This window comes from Oncorhynchus nerka, linkage group LG18, assembly GCF_034236695.1.
Source record: "Oncorhynchus nerka isolate Pitt River linkage group LG18, Oner_Uvic_2.0, whole genome shotgun sequence".
Classification (NCBI taxonomy): domain Eukaryota; kingdom Metazoa; phylum Chordata; class Actinopteri; order Salmoniformes; family Salmonidae; genus Oncorhynchus; species Oncorhynchus nerka.
This window is the reverse complement of record NC_088413.1, coordinates 28,356,079-28,373,217: the sequence shown is the minus strand read 5'-3', so window position 1 is coordinate 28,373,217 and position 17,139 is coordinate 28,356,079. Positions and strand designations below refer to the sequence as shown.

The 17,139-nt window shown below is 42.9% G+C and overlaps 1 protein-coding gene across 1 annotated transcript in view; it reads right to left on the bottom strand.

Annotated features, from left to right (window-relative positions):
- The window catches only part of LOC115145615 (polypeptide N-acetylgalactosaminyltransferase-like 6), a 249,431-nt gene that overhangs the window by 166,870 nt on the left and 65,422 nt on the right, over positions 1-17,139 (bottom strand). Inside the window, exon 5 of the mRNA XM_065003262.1 lies at positions 16,056-16,222. Coding sequence (XP_064859334.1) covers positions 16,056-16,222 — 167 coding nt within the window. The remainder of the gene's footprint in view (positions 1-16,055; positions 16,223-17,139) is intronic.

The following is a 17,139-nucleotide window of genomic DNA, read 5'->3' as shown; positions in this document are numbered from 1 at the left end:
TATTTCCAGCTCTCTCCCTTTCGATAACCACTCGGCATTAAAAGGAAAAATGTAAAGCTTCCAGTCATAAAATGCCTGATTAGTTCTTCTCCCTTGCACAAATAACCTACAGCTGTGTCTGTCCCCAGCTCACTGGCACGGGAAACTCTGAGGGCCCAGAATATGTTTTGGCAATGGCAATAAAAGTTACTTTTAGATTTGTGTCATTAACCACAGACAATGATTTTGATATACCAAGACTATCATAAATTAAATGAAACTCTAACCACAAAAATGTGCGTATCAAAATCATAACAGGCACACAGATCAGTAGGAATGGTAAGATAAATTGGCCCTCCAAATGGAAAAGGTTGCCGACCGTTGGTGTAGCCTAGCAACTCCAGGAGCGTAAAGGCAGTGGTGGAACTAGAGTTTTATATATGGGGTGGCCAAGGTTACATCAGGGGGTCCATAGACCATGACAGAAGATGTGTGTGTTACCCTAACCTTGCACCTAAGGGGCATGAATGAGTCCTATGATTAGGGCTGGGCGATATGACGATATATGTTGTGTGATGATAGAAAAGCGTCTATCGTTTCATATTATGCTCTATCGTTTATTTTGTTGTGTCGCAAATCACACTCTTCACGGCAATATTTTCACATGGAGGAGAGTGAACGTGACACAGAGCACGGAGACCGTAACTAAAAGAGGGGCTACTTCGGTCGCATGGACGTGGTTTGGGTATGAAAAGTCTGACACGGACCAGAAAGCCGTCCCCTGCAAAATATGCCACAGGCCGGTCCCAACAACATGCTCAAACACCACTAACCTGTTTTATCACCTATGCAAGAATCATGTGAAACAGCAGAGAGTCTACGGATGAGACCCAAAAAAGTACAGTTGAGTGCTCAAAAAAAAAAACTAATCAGACGTTGCAAGAGGCTTGCAAGAAGCTATATTTTAGGCCTATATTTATTTTGTTTCCAACTATAGTTAAAGTGTTTTCTATTGACCTTTTTAGATTTTATGCATTAATATTGTATATTTTGTTAAATGCTTAATTGAACATTTGCACAAAGGTTCTAAATAAAAGGAGAAATAATCAAATATGAGTAGTACCTTTTATTAGTTGAGTATAATTCAACAAGAAATAGGCCTTTACATGTGGGCATTTTGTGTATATTGTGATATGTATCGTTATCGGGATATGAAATGACCTATATCGGGATATGAAATGACCTATATCGGGATATGAAATGACCTATATCGGGATATGAAATGACCTATATCGGGATATGAGATTTTGGCCATATCGCCCAGCTCTACCTATGATTGCTGATTAGAGGTAGAAGTGATAATTCACTTTAACCCGGAGTTCTTCAATGTGGTAGATAGTGTGGTCCAAAAGGGTTACTTCACTAGAATTCTTTAACACACTATGAATAGTCAGAACTGCAGCTCAATTTCTTTCTCTCTCTCTCTCTCTCTCTCTCTCTCTCTCTCTCTCTCTCTCTCTCTCTCACGCACGCACACACACACACACAGAGTACTCACATACTGGAGAGACTTGGGTCACTCTGTTTTCATGAATACATAATCTGGGTCTATAAGTGTTGAACATCCCAAACAAATGTTGAAAATAAAGCTCAAGCACCAAGGAGATAAGATAGCATGTGTGTGTTACAGAAATTGCATAGTTTATTTACTAAAAAGTACATTTACAAAAAAACACACTGCAATTTGACATACCAGGTATCATGCAGAAACGGACATGAAAAATATAAATCATTTTGGTGCCCATCAATATTACAAACATACAATATCATATTTATGCTTATATACAGTTGAAGCCGGAAGTTGACATACACTTAGGATGAAGTCATTAAAACTTAAAACCACTCCACAAATTTCTTGTTAACAAACTATAGTTTAGGCAAGTCGGTTAGGACATCTACTTTACATGACACAACTAATTTTTCCAACAATTGTTTACAGACAGATTATTTTACTTATAATTCACTGTATTACAATTCCAGTGGGTCAGAAGTTTACATACACTAAGTTGACTGTGCCTTATACAGCTTGGGAAATTCCAGAAAATTATGTCATGGCTTTAGAAGCTTCTGATAGGCTAATTGACATCATTTGAGTCATTGGAGGTGTACCTGTGGATGTATTTCAAGGCCTACCTTCAAACTCAGTGCCTCTTTGCTTGACATCATGGGAAAATCAAAAGAAATCAGACCTCAGATAAAACATTGTAGACCTCCACAAGTCTGGTTCATCCTTGGGAGCAATTTCCAAACGCCTGAAGGTACCATGTTCATCTGTACAAACAATAGTATGCGGGTATAAACACCATGGGACCACGCAGCCGTCATACCGCTCAGGAAGGAGACGCGTTCTGTCTCCTAGAGATGAACGTACTTTGGTGTGAAAAGTGCAAATCAATCCCAGAACAAAAGCAAAGGACATTGTGAAGATGCTGGAGGAAACAGGTACAAAAGTATCTCTATCCACAGTAAAACGAGTCCTATATCGACATAACCTGAAAGGCCGCTCAGCAAGGAAGAAGCCACAGCTCCAAAAATGGCATAAAAAAAGCCAGACAAAGATTGTACTTTTTGGAGAAATGTACCCTGGTCTGATGAAACAAAAATAGAACTGTTTGGCCATAATGACCATCATTATGTTTGGAGGAAAAGGGGGGAGGCTTGCAGGTCGAATAACACCATCCCAACCGTGAAGCACGGGGGTGGCAGCATCATGTTGTGGGGGTGCTTTGCTGCAGAAGGGACTGGTGCACTTCACAAAATAGATGGTAGCATGAGAGAGGAAAATGATGTGGATATATTGAAGCAATATTTCAAGACATCAGTCAGGAAGTTAAAGCTTGGTCGCAAATGGGTCTTCCAAATGGACAACGACCCCAAGCATACTTCCAAAGTTGTGACACAATGGCTCAAGAACAACAAAGTTAAGGTATTGGAGTGGCCATCACAAAGCCCTGACCTCAATCCAATAGAAAATGTGTGGGCAGAACTGAAAAAGTGTGTGCGAGCAAGGAGGCCTACAAACCTGACTTGGTTACACCAGATCTGTCAGGAGGAATGGGCCAAAATTTACCCAACAAAATTTACCCAACTTATTGTGGGAAGCTTGTGGAAGGCTATCCGAAATGTTTGACCCAAGTTACACAGCCCTTGCTAGGTCAAGAGAGCTTGATTGGAGCATGTCAGAAAGATATTTGGCATCAACAAGCACTTTACAAAAGGTAACCAAATGTAAATCTATCTGAGAAAGAAGGCCCCTTGCCTCCACTGATCCATCACCACTATTTTCAAGTGTAATAGCCTGTAGCACTCTCAGAACTGCAGGAAGCCTGTCCCTCAGATTACGGCATGCCATGTATCTGCATGCCCACCTTACATCCGTAAGTCTCCGTAGTTCCCTGGGGTGCTGCTGTGGATACAGCTCTTTCTGAACTGCAAGCCACTTGAGATGAGCATATGAGCCAGATACAAAGTTATAAAGCTTCTGCAGGAGAGCAAAAAAGTTAACTACCTCAGGCACTGACTTTACAGCATCGACTAGAACCAAATTCAAACTATGTGCAATACAGTGCACATAAAATGCTAAACTTGCACTGTTTTTAATCCGTGCAGTCACACCAGAATGCTTTCCGCTCATGATGGATGCACCGTCGTAGCCTTGCCCCACAAGATCATTGCTGTAGTCCAGACCATGTTTTTCAAGGCAATCAATAATCATTTTTGTGAGACCTGCTGCATCTAAGCTTTTAGCTGACTGAAAGTGTAAAAAGCTTTTGTGGATGGCCCTGTGTAATAGTAGTGTTATTTTTTCTTAAAATCGTTGGTTTCATCTGCAATTACATTGAAAACTTGACTTTCCTTTACTTCTCTTATTATTTCACTTTGTACCATCTCAGCTCTCGAGAAATGTGTTCTGGATTTGGTGGCTTGTGTACTTAGCATTGCCACATGCATTCATCCTTTTCTCAATGCGAAACATATTATTTTTGCAATTAGCACACCTTTGCATAATACATAGAAGAAAAAGAGAAAAAGTGCCTAACAGAGTGCCATCACAGTTCTAGCTAAATGACACTGAATGAGGGGGCATTTCATGATTCATTAAATTCTGTGGAGTGAATTCAATTTGCGTCCATGTTTTAATGAGTGCCCAGCAGTGGTTAATTTAGAGATAACCATTACACATTGCTTCTCAGGGTATCTTTCACAAGAACAGCTTTCCTTTCTAAAGACTTTTAGCTGAAGTGTGTGTGTGTGTGTGTGTGTGTGTGTGTGTGTGTGTGTGTGTGTGTGTGTGTGTGGGGCTCTCTCTCTCTCTCTGTGTGTGTGTATGTTACTGCCTGTGGAGGGAGGATGGTGATTTGGCTTAACTATAAAAGGAAACATTTACAAAGCACACACAATACACAGCTGGATGTTTTTGCAGGGCCTTCCATTTAGCTAAGGATTGTTCTTTTAAAAACTTCAAAGCACTTTCAAGTTTTAATTTAGGCTATTTGGTATTTACTGTGAACATTTAGCTTTCAGCTTAGTGTTTCCTAACCTGGCATGCCCTGTCATATTTCTAATTTGTCTAAAGTTAGACAGCAACAAATTCATGTTCTGAGATTCCTACCGATCTCATTGAGTCTGTCATTCAGGTAGAATACATTCGAAACAACTGTCATCTTTGATGCTTTGAGCGGTAGAATCTAATACATATTCCATTTTCCAACCCCTCTTGTTTGAGAGCTGCAGAAATGACACTGTCAGTCAGTCAGTCTATTCCAATAAAAACACCTCTCTCTCTTATCTCGCACATCACATTTTTGGGGGGGCGGTTGCAGCGTGATTGATGGGAATTGGATCTTTGCCCTTAAATGTTGCCGTGGAGATAAAGCGGTGGTGACAGCTCCATGCTGTGAGTGACTTCCTGGATATCTCCACGGTGACCGCGGGAGGTGACACTTCAGGAGTGACAGGTGATTTTTTTCCCCCCCAAGGTGTCAGAGGGGGTCTGAGCTCAGAGAGAGGGGAAACTCTTGAGTTCTGCCAAGGTGAAGACCTTTGGACACAATTCAGCTGAGTCCTTGCCAACAGGTCTCCGATTGGTTGGTTTACACATTGCAGGTACCAGGATAATTGGACTAGGTGTACCCCTAATACAGGGTAAAACATGCACATTTGAAGCAACAGTACATATGTATAGACAATAAAATGAACAAGCAGCACACCAGTTTTTAAGCAATAAGGCATGAGGACCTGGGGATTATCGTGTGATAACTCCCGACTAAGGGCTGTTCTTAGGCCCGAGGCGAAGCCAAGGGAAACAGCCCTTTAGGGGGGGGGGGGGGTTATCAGACAAAAGAAATGAACCTATTTGGCCGCTTTTTGCAATGTCAAAATTCAAATAAAAGCAATAAAATGTATTTATTTCGAGTTGCGCCCCCCCGTATCTCTCTCAGAACTACAATGACATTCCGTTCCTATGATTTATCTCCCTCTCTCTGCTCTGATAGACATGGGCCTGCAATTCTCATCTCCCCAGTGTTGCATCATGTATTTCCTTATAGAATCATAACCGTGCGAAGGGATCTGGAGGAGCTGCAGCAGCACTGATGAATTTATATACATTTGCCAAAATTATAGAGTTAATGCTGTTTGTTCAGAAATAAATGAAATAACTCAGAATAGCCTACTACACTAGAAAGCCTATAATTTTGCCACAGAGGATCAATAGCGTCGTATTTTAAAATTGCCTAGCTGTGGAGTGTATCCCAATAACAAGGCATAGCCTACAGTCTGGAACACGTGGCAAATCTGTCAGTGAACAAACAGCATACAGACAAAACAGGTTGGAAAGCAAATGGCTCCTGCTGAAAAGAGAAGACTCTATGCTGTAGGCTCCCAAAATACTTGATCAACTTCCAAGTATTTTACAAAGTAAAACAGGAGAGAGAGGCTTCTGGCACGAGCGCATAGGCCATTACTAGTTGTGTCATTGGGTGAGTCAGTGGAACTGGAAATCATTTCTGGGACTATAATTTGTAGCCTACAATACCTATTGATGGATTCAAGACAAGTTAGCTTTTATTGATCTCAGATTTTCAGTTGTTATTTGTCAAAGTAGCCTCTCATTTCGATCAACTGTGTGGTATTATGGTGATTTTAAGACAATTGGGAACTCGAGTTGAAATCATGATGTCAGTGATCTTCAGGTCGGAGCTCTAGAAAGAGGCCAGAGTTCCTGACTTGGAATTCCGAGTTAGATGACTATTCAAAACAAATTTGACAAATTGGAGCTAGTTTTTCCAGAGTTCCCAGTTGTCTTGAACGCACTGAAGTCGGAATTCTGAGATTTCCTAGTTGCGAGTTCCTAGTTGTTTTGAACTCGGCATTAAAAAAGATTATACCAAAGTCTCCAGTCAAATGAAATGCGTTTTAAAAGACAAACATTTTCCCAGACTCTATGCCACTAACATTGTTCCCCATGCCACTACAGAAATGTGATGATATGCATGCAATGCTTTATTATAAAGATGGTTATATTTTTCATGCGTTCTGGTACCTCAGAGCAGCCCAGGTCACCCCCCTCTCGTGCTCACTTTATGTTCCAGCACTTCCCGATTGACAAATTAAGCACTGAGGATAGCTAGACTAAAGTTACTTCTCCTTTGCTACTGTAGCTAACTAGCCAACTAAAACTAACACACAATCACAACAAGCAGCTAAAATGACAGCCAACTATGTGCATTTTTCCTTTGTTTTACCTTTTTATATTGCCAATTCTTTGGAGATACCCATTAATGATCCTGATAAATGAATTGGCCTGACTTTTAAATGTAGCCTACAGGTCTGAGGATGCACAAAGTAATTGTTTTATTTAAAAGCTCATTTGTCTCTCTCATGGGTTATGGGTTATGGGTTGCGTTTCACGTGAAAAGGCATTTTACTATCATAGCCCTCCGGTGAGCCCTGACAACAGTATGCTATTTCCCCACTTCAAATGGTCTGCAGGCGCGCATCAACGGAGGGTTCACAAGACCTGACACAGATCAAAGCAAAACACTCACCAGAAAACTTTTTGCTGAAACAGATTCAGTTCTATGATGGCAAACATCAGATATATTCACTATTGCTGTTAGCTGAGGCTACTGTTAGGGAAAGGGGGAACCTAGTCAGTTGTACAACTGAATGCATTCAACTGAAATGTGTCTTCCGCATTTAACCCAACCCCTCTGACTCAGAGAGGTGCGGAGGGCTGCCTTAATCAACATCCACATCATCGACGCCCGGGGAACAGTGGGTTAACTGCCTTGCTCAGGGGCAGAACAACAGATTTTTACCTTGTCAGCCCAGGGATTCGATCCAGCAACCTTTCGGTTACTGGTCCAACGCTCCTACCCGCCAGTCGACCTGCCACCCCTAGCCAACAAATACCGGAATAGCACCCTGAAAACCACTGTACTGTCTGCTGTTGTGGCATTTTACGTCATTTTGAGTGACGTGATTTACAGAGGTACATCATAGGGGTCATTCATATGGGGACAGAAGATAAACCGTTTTTTACTTTATTTTTAAAGCTGCCCAGAGAGGACATCGTTTTTATGGGAAGAAGCAACTCATTACACTCTGAGCGCCAGTATACAAGAAAGTACCTTTCCCAGCATTACTCCTGAACCTGTGATTTGATTTGATTTGTATAAGCACACATCAGCAACACCTAATCTGGTGCTGTGATTGTGTGCACCAGGAAAGTGATTGTGTGCACTGGGAAGGTAATCAGTTAGACATCTGGGCACAGAACCATAAATACTTGTGTAAACCAAACCCAGTCTAATCTGGGACACCCTCAACAGGCAACCAGTTGAGTTCCTGAAAGCAGCCCCTGCCTATGTGTGTACATGGATTCATTTCAATACTACCCTGATCAGCTTATTCTGGGCTATCTTAACCTAAGCGTCATAAGTTTAGATAAGCCCCCAAACCAGGAAGTACTAGTGTAGTCAAAGTGGCATTGAATGAGGGCAGTGGCTATCACTTTCATGGAGTCCTTATCAAGCAGCTTGGACTTTCTAGGCAAAAATGTAGTCCTGGCATTTACCTTCCCTAGCACTTTAGTGGCCATGCTCACACCTCCCGATCTTCCATCAAGGATGCATCCCAGGTAGCTAACAGAGGTTTTAGTAGTCAGCACCTCCCCCCTAACTCCACTCTGATTTCAAAGGACCTACTCAATTTAGGTCTGGATCCAAAAATAATTGCTTCAGTATTACCTAAGTGTAGACATACCTTATTATCTCCGAGCCATTTGCTAATGTTAGTAAGCTCTCCAACTTAGTTTTACTCTTGTGAGACACCAGAAGTGTAGAGTCATCCGCATAAAGGAAAAGACGGCAAGAACAAGCATCTTTCATATTGCTAATATACAGTCAAAACAGTAAAGGTCCAAGCACGCTCCCCTGCAGAACGCCACAACTCATTGGTTTTGCCTGAGACAGTGAACTATTAACCTGTAATATTTGCTCCCTACCTGATAAAAATGACTTTACCCAGCCTAGAGGGATACTGCTTAACCCCAGTGCCTCCAGTTTGGAGATGAGGAGACAGTGGTTAACTGTATCGGTTAACTGTATCACCTGCTTCTACATCTGCATTGCTTGCTGTTTGGGGTTTTAGGCTGGGTTTCTGTACAGCACTTTGTGACATCAGCTGATGTAAGAAAGGCTTTATAAATACATTTGATTGATTGATTGAGATTCAGGCCTATAATTCCCAGGGTCAGACTTTATCCCCTTCTTCACAGAGGTATAACTTTAGTGTGTTTCATGTCCCTGGGAAATGTGCCTTGTTCAAGAGAACGATTAACGATATGCGTAATACATGGGCCAATTTCCTCAGCAGAATCTATAAGAAACCTTGCAGGAATATTATCCAGGCCTGTGGCTTTGGAGCATTTAAGCTCTGCTATTTTGGCTGTTGCCACCTTTGCAAGAGTTTGGCTGAACCCGTAACTCGGCATAATACTTATTGACTTGGTCGTTTCCATTCATACCAGAACTGGTGGGTAGCTTTCTAACCAGCTTGCTGGCAACAGAAGTAACAAAAATAGTTGAATTCATTGGCAACCTCTGCTTTTTCTTAAACAATCTCCCCCCTGATGTTCAGTCCAATACTGTTTAGTTTGTTTTTGGTAGTACTACTACAGCCTAGCTTTTTCCAAAGCTTTTTAGGGTCATTTAAGTTCTCAATTATTTTATCAGCAAAGTAACCCCTCTTAGCTTCATCCATCCTGCTCTGTGCTTCATCCATCCTGCTCTGTGCTTCATCCATCCTGCTCTGTGCTTCATCCATCCTGCTCTGTGCTTCATCCATCCTGCTCTGTGCTTCATCCATCCTGCTCTGTGCTTCATCCATCCTGCTCTATGCTTCATCCATCCTGCTCTGTGCTTCATCCATCCTGCTCTGTGCTTCATCCATCCTGTTCTGTCCTCCATCATCCTGCTCTGTGTTTCATCCATTCTGCTCTGTGCTTCATCCATCCTGCTCTATGCTTCATCCATCCTGCTGTGTGCTTCATCCATCCTGCTCTGTGCTTCATCCATCCTGCTCTGTGCTTCATCCATCCTGCTCTGTGCTTCATCCATCCTGCTCTGTGCTTCATCAATCCTGCTCTGTGCTTCATCCATCCTGCTCTGTGCGTCATCCATCCTGCTCTGTGCTTCATCAATCCTGCTCTGTGCTTCATCCATCCTGCTCTGTGTTTCATCCATCCTGCTCTGTGCTTCATCCATCCTGCTCTGTGCTTCATCCATCCTGCTCTGTGCTTCATCCATCCTGCTCTGTGCTTCATCCATCCTGCTCTGTGCTTCATCTATCCTGCTCTGTGCTTCATCAATCCTGCTCTGTGCTTCATCCATCCTGCTCTGTGCGTCATCCATCCTGCTCTGTGCTTCATCAATCCTGCTCTGTGCTTCATCCATCCTGCTCTATGTTTCATCCATCCTGCTCTGTGCTTCATCCATCCTGCTCTGTGTTTCATCCATCCTGCTCTGTGCTTCATCCATCCTGCTCTGTGCTTCATCCATCCTGCTCTGTGCTTCATCCATCCTGCTCTATGTTTCATCCATCCTGCTCTGTGATTCATCCATCCTGCTCTGTGCTTCATCCATCCTGCTCTGTGCTTAATTTCTGTGACGTTAATTTAGGAGAGAATCAGGCTGCTCTTGAGAGTTCTTAAATGTCATCAAGGCCTTATTCCTTGCTAGAAGAGATTCTAGAATCTCATGATTAAACCAAGGGCTAGATCTCTGCTTTACCCTGACCCATCTAATGGGAGCCATCACATTCACCACATCAAGGAATCTACATTTAAAGGCTTCCCAGGCACTGTCTACCCCAACACTATACAGCACTGGTGACCAGTCAATTTTACCAACTTGCTCCCTAAACATTTCAACACAGTATTTTTTGAGTCCTCTGATTCTAACAGTTTTGTGACACTATAATATATCTTTAAAAACCCTCCTTGTGCAAAATATTATAAAATGATCACTGATTCCATATACTATTACTCCACTCTGCAATATTTTGGATTTATCAGATACCAATATTAAGTCAATTGTACTTTGCACTGTTTCCCATACCGTGGTGGGATCTTTTATCATTTGGGTCAGGGCAAGTGATCTACAGAAGTGCATAAATACATTGTGAGTTGGGTTTGCCTTTTTGAAGGCATCCGATATTGAAATCCCCTAAGAAAATTATTTCCTTCACCAGGGAATCATTACAGTTTGACAACACAATTTCAAGACCTACATAGAATGCATTCTGATTGGGCGGCCTGTAACACACCCCCAATAAAATCGGCTTGGTTTTGGGAAGGCAGATATCCAGCCTGACAATCTCCAGATCAACGCTTACATCCGATCTGACGTTATAAGCCATGTCCGATCTTACAAACGCACATATCCCCCCCCCCCCCCCCACCAATTCCAATTCCGATCCTTTCTGTCTCTGTGAAACATAAGACACCCACCTCTGATTTGCGAACCAACAGACATATCTCATCTATCTTCGGTAGTAGGCTTCGGACGTTTAAGTTCACAAAATGTAAACACGTATCCCCAAAGGCCCCACTGAATTCCTGATCCACTTGTATCTCACCTCCCACTGCACTACAATCCTCCCTCTGCACTGCCACCATTGAGCACCCCTCCCCAGGCGCTGCTCTGTTGGCCTCATCACCGTCTCTCGCCTCTGGTGGCCTCCGCACCGCTGCAGACCCCTCCTCTGGTGCACTCTCCATCCTAGGTAAGTCCCCTGGTCCCACTCCACCTTCATATTATTTGAATAGTGAAATCATTTCTAATGCCCATCCATATAAACTATGTAGCCAACTGATTGGTATACTTATGCAACATAATCATAGTTTTCCACTGACACTTCATAGATAGGATATGTTCACAGGTACAGTAGGTGACTAATGCTGTGTTCACAAAAAGTGGGAAGGTGGTATTTACCACATTCAGCTGGGAAAGATCCACTTGAACGCCCCTCCAACTGGTAATTACTAGTGGGAAGCTTGTCTATCATCCCTGAGCTCCAACTTCTCCCACATGCTGACCTCTGATGTCACCTAGTAAGGAAATAACCTCGATAACTGCATTTTTGGCAGGCAAATACAACAACAAAACATTGTTTATAAAAAGCAATCTATTAATATGGTTTTTGAGCATTATAATTTGTTTACAAGCATGGTAGCTGTACTTTTAGTTTATGGGTGATGCAGCGTGTTGGCCTTTAGCCAATCAGTGTTTCTCAACGAGTACAAAGCACGTGACTGCATCCAACTGGTATTTACCCAACAACTGGGAATTACAACCGTGCCAGAGGGTTATGAATGTGGCATCAGACAATAAAGGTTGATTTCATTATATATCATTCGAGCAACAGATGGAGAGTTATTATCATTATGACTCATAATTATACATTGCCAAATTATTTCTCAGAAGGTTTGGTTTCAAATGTAGCTATTCTGTCAGCAGAGCGTATTGTTATTTTCGCTTCAGGTGAAAAATCTGTTCATAGATATTTCCGCTGGAGAATTGTCCTCCACAGGCACAAAGAGGCCACTCTTTCTAGCTGCTGTGTGCAACACACCAGAACGTGCCTAGCTCCTCTGTGTGACACACCAGAACATGACGGGGGTGAACGCAGTCCTGGGATGTGTCGCCAGGATATCTGGCATGCATTACACAGCTGACCAGTTTAGGTACTATTGAAGTGTGGTTGTAAGATGGGAGAATAATTCAACAATATAATATGGCCAGTGACAATAACATTAGCACATCAAACGCAGGCAAGCACACACACACACACACACACACACACACACACACACACACACCTTGGGGGATAGATTCAGCTGTAGGGTAGAGCAGCAGCTGTGCCCATCTGGTGTCCCACCGTGAGGACTATGGTCCCAGAGAGCCTCAACTCACTGAGAATCTGCCAGCTCTAACACTGATCCCACACACACACACAAAACCTTGGCCAACGCTGCCATTTACACACACACAGAACCCAAATGACCCATTTCCACACATTCACCTGACTCAGTATGTAAACAGAACAGACAGGCCTACAGCAACCAACAGAGAGTGTTTACATGGATGAACTGTGACCAAGGACTCAAAATATGAAAGTGCACAGCTTTAACATAAACGCTACAAACGTCATAGGGGAACTCAGCAGTTGAAACGACAACAAAGCTGGCACCCCATCACTGTTTTTGGTAAAAAGCTGGGGGACGGGGCTGGAGAAATGTAACCACTTTCAAATTCATAAACAGAGCTAAATGCCAGGATTGACCATCCATGATATCAAAATGAGTTTTGACCATGTTTTGAGCCCATACTGTGTTTGTTTACATTTAGGTTGTTTACAAACATTGGAGTGAAACAAGCTGATATTTTGGGTGCTGATGGGATACGACAGTTGAACTAAACTCATCAGCCATTTATGTACAAGACATACTTCTTCAAGAATGAATTCCAAGTCCAAAATGGATGTAGCAACTGTGCATCGCTCCTTTAAACAACCAGTGAATTCCCCAATAGGCTGAATCATCACCTGATGCAAATGAAGAACACACACTCTAAAGTCCATCCACCAAGAGGTTGTTTGTGCTGTTGCTCTTTGCCCGCTAAAACAATATAAAAATACCTCAATTATGTGAATATATGCATGGGCTTCCAGAGGCGGAATACGGAATGTGGAATGATCCGGGCTAAGCCCGGTGGTGTGGTGAGTCTTCTCTGTGTGTGTGTGCGTGTGTGTGTGTGTGTGTCTGTCTGTCTCGGAAGGGTGTGTGTCTGTCTCTGAAGGCCAGTGGACTGAGAGTTCCAGTGGATTGTCTCAACACTGCGGGGGAGCATACAGTACACAACGACTGACCCTGTCTGGCCACAGTGGTCTGGCTACTGAATGCATACGTTCTATCTCCCTCCCCCTGAGGCAAGCAGCCACACCACTATAGGAAGTGAATCTGTTTCTCTGCACAACATCCACAGAACCACAGGAGAGAAAGAGGGCAACGGCCAACAGGGCAACCAGCTGGCTGGGGAGCAAAACCCAACTCCTCCCAAACCAAACTACCTGACCATAGACGGATGAGAGGTTGACACAAATGAGTATGGCTCACACTAGCTTCACACACAGGGTTATCCTCAAGGCAAAGACCCCCAGAGGCAACATCCAGGGTTGTGGACACCAAAAACATACACTAACAGAGATGAATCAAAGTGAGATTCTATTAGTTGGTAGGGGTAATGGAACTAGTGCAGTGCCCCATACCCACCAACGCCATACTGTTGGAGCTAGGAACACAAGCATTTCGCTACACCCACAATAGCATCTGCTAAATACAGTATGTGTACGTGACCAATACAATTTTATTTGATTTGATTTAATCAGGGTCCTACCTGATACATAGAGCACCATACTGTAATAGAGGTCGACCGATTAATTAGGGCCGATTTCAAGTTTTCATAACAATCGGAAATCTGTATTTTTGGGCACCGATTTGCCGTTTTTTGTGTGTTTTTTACACCTTTATTTATCCTTTATTTAACTAGGCAAATCAGTTAAGAACACATTCTTATTTTCAATGACGGCCTAGGAACGGTGGGTTAACTGCCTCATTCAGGGGCAGAAAGACAGATTTTCACCTTGTCAGCTCGGGGGATCCAATCTTGCAACCCTTCTAGTCCAACGCAATAACGACCTGCCTCTCTCTCGTTGCACTCCACAAGGAGACTGCCTGTTACGCAAATGCAGTAAGCCAAGGTAAGTTGCTAGCTAGCATTAAACTTATCGTATTAAAAACAATAAATCATAATCACTAGTTGATGATATTACTAGATATTATCTAGCGTGTCCTGTGTTGCATAGAATCTGACTGAGCATACAAGCATACAAGTATCTAAGTATCTGACTGAGTGGTGGTAGGCAGAAGTAGGCACGTAAACATTCAGTCAAACAGCACTTTCGTGCGTTTTGCCAGCAGCTCTTCGTTGTGCGTCAAGCATTGCGCTGTTTATGACTTCAAACCTATCAACTGCCGAGATGAGGCTGGTGTGACCGAAGTGAAATGGCTGGCTAATTAGCGCGTGCTAATAGCGTTTCAAACTTCACTCGCTCTGAGCCTTGGCGTGGTTGTTTCCCCTGCTCTGCATGGGTAACACTGCTTCGATGTTGTGGCTGTTGTCGTTGTGTGGCTGGTTCGAGCCCAGCGAGGAGAGGGACGGAGGCTATACTGTTACACTGGCAATACTAAAGTGCCTATAAGAACATCCAATAGTCAAAGGTTAATGAAATACAAATGGTATAGAGGGAAATAGTCCTATAATAACTACAACCTAAAACTTCTTACCTGGGAATATTGAAGACTCATGTTAAAAGGAACCACCAGCTTTCATATGTTCTCATGTTCTGAGCAAGGAACTGAAACGTTAGCTTTCTTACATAGCACATATTGCACTTTTACTTTCTTCTCCAACACTTTGTTTTTGCATTATTTAAACCAAATTGAACATGTTTCATACTTGAGGCTAAATTGATTTTATTGATGTATTGATGTATTATATTAAGTTAAAATAAGTGTTAATTCAGTATTGTTGTAATTGTCATTATTACAAATACATTTTTTTTCATCCGCCGATTAATCGGTATTTGTCCTCCAATAATTTCTATCGGTATCGGTGTTGAAAAATCATAAATCGGTCGACCTCTATACTGTAATAACTGTAGTTTAACCAGGGTCCTACCAGTAACATACTGTAATAACTGTAGTTTAACCAGGGTCCTACCAGCAACATACTGTAATAACTGTAGTTTAACCAGGGTCCTACCAGCACCATACTGTAATAACTGTAGTATAACCAGGGTCCTACCAGCACCATACTGTAATAACTGTAGTATAACCAGGGTCCTACCAGCACCATACTGTAATAACTGTAGTATAACCAGGGTCCTACCAGCACCATACTGTAATAACTGTAGTTTAACCAGGGTCCTACCAGCACCATACTGTAATAACTGTAGTATAACCAGGGTCCTACCAGCACCATACTGTAATAACTGTAGTATAACCAGGGTCCTACCAGCACCATACTGTAATAACTGTAGTTTAACCAGGGTCCTACCAGCACCATACTGTAATAACTGTAGTATAACCAGGGTCCTACCAGCACCATACTGTAATAACTGTAGTATAACCAGGGTCCTACCAGCACCATACTGTAATAACTGTAGTTTAACCAGGGTCCTACCAGCACCATACTATAATAACTGTAGTTTAACCAGGGTCCTACCAGCACCATACTGTAATAACTGTAGTTTAACCAGGGTCCTACCAGCACCATACTATAATAACTGTAGTTTAACCAGGGTCCTACCACAGTCACTGAGCAGGGTGTGGTGTAAGAACCCTGACCACCAACACAGACAGCAGCGTAACAGTTAACCAGGTATCCTACCTCTGTCACTGTAGTCGTCCACCAGTATGATCTCAGCGATGAGGTGGTCTGGGGTGCGGTAGGAGATGCTGTGGATGGTCCTCAGCAGGGACGACCAGCCCTCATTGTGGAAGGGGATGATGATGCTGGTGTTGGGAAGGTTCTCCAGGTACAGCTTCGTCTTGCAGCTGAGGAAAGATAATACACAAAATACCAGGGACTGTATTAGCCTCCATGTTTTTTAATACATCAGACCAGACCTTTCTTGACCTGTCCTGACAAAGACCCCAGTGGGATCGAAATTCAATACATCAGAGACATCGTGCGTGTTTCATCTCCACGTGTAGCTTATGCATTTGATGTAGAGCTAGCTACATGTGTTGGTATTTGGTATGTTTGAATATAGTGACTCTGTGATAGGCTAAATGTCACAATCTAAAACTGATATCTTTAATCACGTCTTCCTACATCTGGAAAGTCAACCTGCTCCCTGCTGTGTGTCACACTGCCAAGCCAGCCAGCCTTCCAGCCAGCTAGCCAGCTGTCCATCCAGCTAGCCAGCCAGCCAGCCAGCCAGCCTCAAACACATAGCCTGCTTTACCTCCTACCTCTGTGCTGAGTCGTAAAGTAAATCAGCGTTTAAAAGAGCCACTCCAGCTTCAGCCGGCCTAATAAACAATTCAGGAAATCTGCATGTTAATAGCCGCCTCGACAAAGCTGAAATTGGCAAATGAAGCAGCAGTTTTACGGTTCACACGAGTCTCCTGCTAATTTACCCCGGTGACAACCTTGACAAGCTGTTCTAATTTATCACCGGTCTTTGCAGAATTATGACTCGGTACTTGGTTAGAAGCCCTGGTTTTTATTATTGTTTTATTTAGGGAGGGAGGGAGGGAGGGAGGGAGGGAGCCCACCAAACTGCTACAGCTCCCTACATCTGTGCTGGGCTGGGAAAGCAAATTCATTCCTGCTGGAGTTGAGCCAATCTCTAAAACACAAGGTTGGTCTCTCCAGCTGCCCTGTCAGATAATTCTACATTATGAAATACCATTCAGGAAGGAGAAGAGCATTGATTTGCATAGTAATAGGCAGATAGAGTCACATA